Source organism: Pristis pectinata, chromosome 12, assembly GCF_009764475.1.
Source record: "Pristis pectinata isolate sPriPec2 chromosome 12, sPriPec2.1.pri, whole genome shotgun sequence".
Lineage (NCBI taxonomy): Eukaryota > Metazoa > Chordata > Chondrichthyes > Rhinopristiformes > Pristidae > Pristis > Pristis pectinata.
In genome coordinates this window covers 11,253,039-11,260,700 of record NC_067416.1, presented here as the reverse complement: position 1 = coordinate 11,260,700, position 7,662 = coordinate 11,253,039, and the positions used below count along the sequence as shown (strand labels likewise).

Genomic DNA, 7,662 nt, shown 5'->3' with positions numbered 1-7,662 from the left:
TATGTGGCCAGGCAACATCCTGCTCCACATGAGCACCATGGTCTGTGCAATAGAATCAGCCTTATACATTCAAACATGCACAAAGGCCTTTCTTCTGCTAGCTGCACCTAAACAGAAGAATTCAGGTAGGTCACAGGCTATAGGGTAGAGGGGGGAAAATAAATAAGGATTTTTAGGGTCATGTTCAGCCTTAATTAAATTCCTTTGCAGAGTGCACAAAACACTGCAACATGAAAAGAATTTCTTGGCTGCTGCCTTTGAATAAAAATGCCTGTTTTCAATATTTTGTTAAGGAGAAGGAGCTAGGGAAGAATACATTAACCCTCTACTTTTTTTGAGAAATGTGAAAGAATTTATAGAATTAGGCAAAAGTGTGCAGCATTTCAAATATTCAGAAGGTTCCCATTTTTCAGAACACTTAAACACATAATAGAATAACTGAAGTTTCAGTAAATAGTTTAATATTGTTTACACCAGAAACAATGGCAACATTTAAATGTCAATTGCTTGTGTGCAAAATGAAATAGCAAATCAGATATACAATTATCACCTGTGAAACTTGTCTTAATATTCTTACCCGAACAGAAATATTAAAAAGGTCTTACTTTAAACGTTACAATGGAAGTAAACGTTCCTTCCAAAACAGCAGCCAAAAGTACCCCCCCTTCCCCACACCCATGGATCAAAGTTAATTGTACACTGTTAAGCCTTTAAAAAGTCATGCAACAGTTGCAAAAGACTCAACAACAGCTCATTTACAAATTTACTATTTATAATGAATGCACGGATACACTGAATGATTTTTATAAAAACAAAACAAAAAGGCATTTTTTTTAAATATATATAGACATAAATGACAATTGGTTTAAAAATATTTGTTAACCAGTTTGTACATTCTTTATTTTGGTGAGTGGATCTAATGGTCTGATTGCACCACCAAACAAAAATATTTTGTGCTATCTGGTAAAAGGCCTGCCAAAAAAGGTAGGCAAAAAATAAAAAAAAATATTCTTTGTAGACTTACTGATTGTTAGCCAAATTAATTTCATCAGTATAATTGAAAATAAGTTATCTGCTGCCATCAGGGATATGCATGTATAAAATTTTTTTTATATGAATTGCACTTAAATTCAAAATGCATCTTGAATTGTCTGATTTACTGATCTTTGACTTCTCAATAGTAGATTTCCAAATGTTGTAGTCTAGAAAATATAAATGCAGCTTTAAGTAGGAGCCCAAGTGATAAAGCTGTAGAAGTTAGCAGCTACTTCAAAAGGCAGCAACAATTCAAAGTGATGTTGAGTTGCTAAAAATCGCAAAGATCTAACCTTTTCAGATTGCTGGATATGACTCACCAAATTCGACTGCATTTCATCAGTCTAACCTGAAATCCGAGCGAAATGAATTTTGCAACTAATCCAATAAAGCAGCTGTGTGAATTCATGAATACATTTGCACCATAATTTAGAAAATTCTAAAAACTCTATCAGGTAATGGCATAAAGCATGAAAAAAAATCCACCACTTTAGCTTTCAGTCAACAGTTCAGTAACAATATTGAGATTACAGATTGCACAGCTTCTCAATACACTTCTTCATTGGAATCCCACAATTAGATTTGTAAAAAAATTGAACTGTAGACAAATTGTAAATTAAAAGGGAATATTATCCATTTCTGCTTTACAGTACCAGTGAATACAACAATAAAGTGAATACTGCAATTTTAAAACTTCACTAAGGCTGAAAACCTTGAGTGATTGTGTATTTAAAGAAAAAGAACAAAAATTTCACAATTCACTTAAAAACTTAGATTCAAAGGACTTTCTTTTCATACCTGCTAACCGGTGTAATAGATTATGCTCTATAGCAAGGCAAAGATAGGCCAGACAGGCCAGACACAGCATTGAAGAGAAAAATGAAAACCAGAGACATTATTACAAATGGACCGCAGCAGATTTTAGATAAAATTGACATTTAGCACATGATCTCTTAATTTTGTTGTCCCATATATCAATATAATTAGCACCTTACAGTTTATACACTGGAATAGCCACATTCACAAATTAAAGTTTTACTGTCCAATACAGTTAAAAGCACTTGGCTTTTGTGTTTGCTTTTTATATGTTTGCTGACATGTTTTAACCACAGAAACTTTATATTTTTATGTCTCTTAAACACCAGGATTTGATTTGCAGAATACTTCAGATCAAAGGTAAGATTTGGTACCAAGAAATGGCCTTGCTCACATTCAAAGTACAAAAAAGATGTTTGCATTGTAAAGCAGATTGCACAATGCAACCTAATCAATACATGCTGGAGAGCAATGGCTGACATCAAAATAACCAGTCAATAAAGGCTAAACTGGTAGCAAAGTACACAGTCAGCCTGAAGAATACTGTGTTAATATCATTTTTGCAACTTCTAGGTTTGTTGCTGCTAATTTACGATTTGTTGGAGTTACAGATTACAGATGATCACAGGGATAATCAGGCAGTATATAACTACCAAATAACTTTCTCAACAAATCAACCATTTGTTTAGTTTTCCAAGTTGTGATTTTGGTTGCAAGCAAGCATACAGCTTATTCTACGATTGCTGTAGTGTCGAATAACCGTAACATATCCCTTGGTTTACAGACTTCATTTTGTATCTTGCAAATTTCGCAGGAAATTGAAACCATTTGAAAGAGATATGACAACATAAATGACATTGATGTGCAGAATAAGTTCACAATGGTTTGTGCAAGGCTCAAAGCATGAATTCCCCAGCAAACAGATCAGGACCACTCAAGACAACAGCAAAATGTAGACAAATGACAAGTTATTATTAATGAGCATCACCGTACAGCTGGAGAAGACAAAAGTGGTTTCATTTCAGTGCAACTCGAATTTTGTCTACTTTTCAAAGGGAAATGAAAAAAATTCCACTATTTTTAGTTAAATTTAAGCCTTAAAAATGCAGTATTATTTGAGAGAGGAGTGCAATCAGATGAAAAAGCCTTTCTGTAACCAAAAAGATGCTGACAACATGCAGTGATATGTACCACACTAGCACATAAAAGCAACTGGCAATAGTCTGTACAAAGACTGAATTAGCCATGTCCAACTAGGGAACATTCCTCAGATGAATACTGAACAGAATAACTGGTTTATATCAATACTATGTGCATTTCATTTATAGAATAGTTCCTAAAAACAACATTTTTCATGGATTTACTGCACTTGTATTCACATTAACAAACTAAAAGTAAACTGCCTAGACTCGAACAGCCCATACATACAATTTGGAAAAATACATGCAGCAGCAAAAATGTACAGTATGAGGAAAATTAGCCCTCCATACATAGCTTCATGTGCAGATGCAACATGAAGGATGGGTAAAAAAAATACTGAACCTTGGATTGCCTAAACAGATTTGACACTGATCACTGTTTGAAAAATGTGAAGGTATGGGGAATAAGGTGATTTTGTCACAGGATTCGGGAAACTGAAAACATTTTTTATTCATCCATGGTCCAAAATGTTTCAGATTGTACATGGGAGAAAAGTTACATTATGCGAGTCCTTCCCATGGATCACTTAGGAAAACATGAGCTGAGTCTGGGAGTATCCCTTTGATTTGCTCTTAAGCTCCTCTTTGCACATCAATGGGAGAAGATAATGAAATAATGGGAAACAAACTTTAAAAGCCATATTCCTGTGTATACTACATAGACTACAGTACAGGCAAACTATGAAGCAATGCAGTGTACGACCAGTGTATCTGTATTATACAAATATTGCCTGTCAGCATCACACCATTGCTCAAATCAAGTGGCAAATCTTAGAGACTATGATGGAACTGATCAAGAATATACAGAAATTATTTATAAGGACAATATTTTACTCCCGGAAAAATCATTTAAGTAGTCTTTTTCAAATATACAAAACATTTGCGTGGGGAGGAGATTTTTTAAACTTTCTCCGCATTGCCCTAATTTGCATTTTTTGTCTCTCTTTGGTTTAATTGTTCTTCCACCATTGGCTTTTGTATATGCTTGTCTTTTGTACACTCTCAAACTTATGCTCCTAGCTTACCTTGCATTTTTCTTCCCTTTTTTTTAAAACAAAAAGAAAACACCTTTTCTCTCTTTTCTAAATCTTCCCTTCCACCCTAAAACTTCATGACTTAACTTTCAATCACAGAATTAGACTGGGACACGAAGGAAAATGGCAGGCCTGAAGCATTTATAGGCTTTTGCAATAATGACCATGATTTACTATCTAGTGGCAGAAATCAAAGTTGCAAGATAAAATAAGAATGTAATTGGCACCTACATATTCAGAGGAGAATTCCCCAGGTCCTATGCCTGCCATTTTGAGTGTTAATTGCAAAGAAATATTACATTGCGTATTAAATACACAAAGTAATACCTTCAATGCATACTACATAAAATCATGCTTATGATTTTGCAAGATCCATTCCCACCCCCCACTCACAAAAAAAGAATGGTACTTATCACATGAAACCTCAGTCCAGCACTGTAATTCTTTACAGGTTTTTAAAAAATTCTAAATGGCTACAATTCCTCTATTACCAGAAACACATACTGCAGTCTTAGTAAAATTGCTTTATATATAATGACAGTAATGCAATTTATATTTTGTACAGTGTATGCAACATTTTGATTCAGTCAAACCATGGCACGATAAGGGCCCTGCATCTTCAGGAACTGGATGATGAAGGACGGACCACCAGCTACAATCTGTGCTGGAAGATGGCTGAGTGGGCAGTTCTCAATGCTCATGATGGACAACTTGCTGCAGAGTGCCAGCTCAAAGGGAAGGCTGTGCAGGTTAGGATTATCGTTTAAATACAATTCCTCCAGATTTTCCAGTGTACCTGTAAAATATCCATGAGTTTAAATTAATAGAAACTCTTGTGCTGGATGTGCAACTTATTGCACAGATTTGGAAACAATTTGCATTATTTGCACAACAGTCAAACTTCAAGGGAGAAAAATAACCAAACTTTAGTTCTTTACCACTCATTTCAGGGTCAGAACACTTGTTAGCAGCAAATTCAAAGTTAAGCTACACTTTGACACTGTGCATGAAGGGATAAGTGGCAATAACAAAAAGTAAAGCTTTATGTTAGCAAGTTAAAGGGAGTAGATTGCCATAAACACAAATTCAATTCAGAAAAAATTAAAGTACATAACAGTAAGTTTTTAATGTTTTCCATTTATCACATGGTTTTGATTAACGATGAGCATTGACAAATTTAATGTAAAAATGGCTCATCTATGCCAGAGAGCCTTGCATCAGTGATAGAGAAATTATTGAAGTTTCTTAGGGATAAGATTTACTCACATTTGGAAAAGTATGGACTTATTATGGATAGTCCGCATGGCTTTGTGTAGGTGAAATCCTGTCTCACAAATTTGATTTAGGTTTTTATTTTGAGGAAGTGACGAAGATGATCAGTAAGGGCAAGGCTGTGGAGGTTATCTACATGGACTTCAGTAAAGCATTTGACAAGGTCCCTCATGGTAGGCTGATTAAGTCACGTGGGATCTACAGCGAGTTGGTAAATTGGATCCAAATTGGCTTGGTCACAGAAGAAAGGTGTTTTTCTGACTAGACTCTGACCAGTGGTGTTCTGCAAGAATCAGTGTTGAGACCTCTGTTATTTGTAATATATATTGATGGTCTGATTAGCAAGTTTGCACATGACACAAAAATTGTTGATGTTGTGAAAAGTGAAGGTTGTCGTCAAAGGATACAGCTGGATATAGATCAGTTGGAAATTTGGGAGGAGAAAAGCAAATGGAGTTTAATTGGACAAGTGTGAGGTGATGAAACTTGGGAGGTCAAATGCAAGAGGAAAGTATTAAGTCAATGGCAGGACCCTTGGTAGCATTAATGTACAGGGGGATCTTGGGGTGCAAGTCCATAACTCCCTGAAAGTGGCAACACAAGTAGATAATGTGGTAAAGAAGGTATACGGTATGCTTGCCTTCATCAGTTAGGTATAAAAGTTGGCAAGTCATGTTGCATCTGTATAAGACTTTAGTTAGGCCACACTTGGAGCACTGTATGCAGTTCTGGCTGCCATGCTACAAGAAAGATGTGAAGGCTTTGGAGAGGTATAGAAAGGGTTCACCAGGATATTGTCCAATTGGAAAGTATTAGCTATAGGGAGAGGTTGGACAAACTTGGATGGTTTTCTCTAGAGGGTCAGAGCCTGAGGAGTCATCTGACAGAAGTATATAAAATTATGAAAGGCATAGATAAGGTAGATGGTCAAGGTCATTTTCCCGAGAAGAAATGTCAAATAGTTGAGGGCATAGGTTTAAGGTGAAAGGGGGAAGCTTTAAAGGAGATTTACAAGGCAAGTTTTTTTTTGAAACAGAGTGGGAGGTATCTGGAATGCACTGACAGGGGAAGTGGTAAAAGCAGATATGATAGCAAGGTTTAAGAGGCATTTAGACAGACATGAATAGGTAGTGAACAGAGGGATATGAACCATGTGCAGGCAGATGGGATGAGTTTAGATTGGCATCATGGTTGGTGCATACATGTTAGACTGAAGGGCCTGGTCCTGTACTGTCCAATGTTCTATTTAAAATATCCAGTTTAGGCAAAATCAGTACTTAACGCAAACTTGTTTAGTAATCCTGTGCATGTTTACAAAAATGTCAGGAAAGGCAACAAAAAATTGGGTTAACAAAATCCAATCTTTCACCTACATACAGTTTTTAACCAAAAGTGAATGCTGATAACATCTGCAACCAGCAGCTTGCACAGACAGACGTGTGGCTGGATGGGGCAGACTGCCTTCATGTGGTAAATTCTGACTTGCTATAGGCTTGTGTGAGACTCCTGAGGAGGGTGCAATTGCTGTAGCATTGATTCTGGGCTCCCAGAGCCCAAAACACAGCTAGGGAAAAGCAGTCTGCTGGCTGCAGAGATGGTACTCCATGCCCCTTCCTCTGGATTAGACAGTGAGGTGCAGCAGAGTCCCAAGCAGAAAGAAGATCAGAGGCAAAGGAGGGAAGTGACATGAATATAAAGGAAATAAGAAGTCATCCTCAGAACGTGTTGCTCTAACACAAGTCTTTTTGGGGTAGAATTGAGGATATATCGTGCTGTATAATACTCAACACTGCCAGATGCTGACTGAAATGATCTGTAATGAAAAATCTATTCTGTAACAGCAAAGATTTCTCACTTTAACAAGCCAACATTTAAAATAAAGGCATTATGATTATAATATTTCTACATGCTAACTTAGGGTTCAAGATTGTGCACCATTGGTTTCCAACTTACCGATCTCTTCAGGTAAGTGAGTTAGCAAGTTCTCTCCCAGGCCAAGGTGAGTCAGACTGGTTAGGTGACCAATTCCTCTAGGAAGCGTAGTCAGCTGATTGTTGGTTAAGACCAGTTTCTAAAAAGGGAAAGAAAAATCTGGTTTTAAGCATGCACGAAGCAAAAATTAACACTCAGGTCAGATACATCAGGAACAGCAATTACACCAAGGAAAAACTTCTCCAGGAAAAAGGATATTCTGCCTCTTGTCAACATTGATTTCCATTCACAGATTATAATTGGTTGTGATGCAAGCACGAATGGAAAAGGCCAAAGTTAAAATAAGTCAAGCTTGTGCTAAAATCACAGCACCA

At 36.5% G+C, this 7,662-nt stretch overlaps 1 protein-coding gene across 4 annotated transcripts in view; it reads right to left on the bottom strand.

The window, feature by feature from the left end:
* Window positions 1-439: 439 nt before the first annotated feature.
* Window positions 440-7,662, bottom strand: part of shoc2 (SHOC2 leucine rich repeat scaffold protein) — an 80,383-nt gene continuing 73,160 nt past the window's right edge. For all 4 annotated transcript variants that reach the window (XM_052027561.1, XM_052027559.1, XM_052027562.1 and 1 more), the window contains 2 exons: window positions 7,310-7,427; window positions 440-4,880 (listed from right to left, as the gene is read on the bottom strand). In XM_052027561.1, coding sequence (XP_051883521.1) covers window positions 4,672-4,880; window positions 7,310-7,427 — 327 coding nt within the window. In that variant the 3' untranslated portion in view covers window positions 440-4,671. The remainder of the gene's footprint in view (window positions 4,881-7,309; window positions 7,428-7,662) is intronic.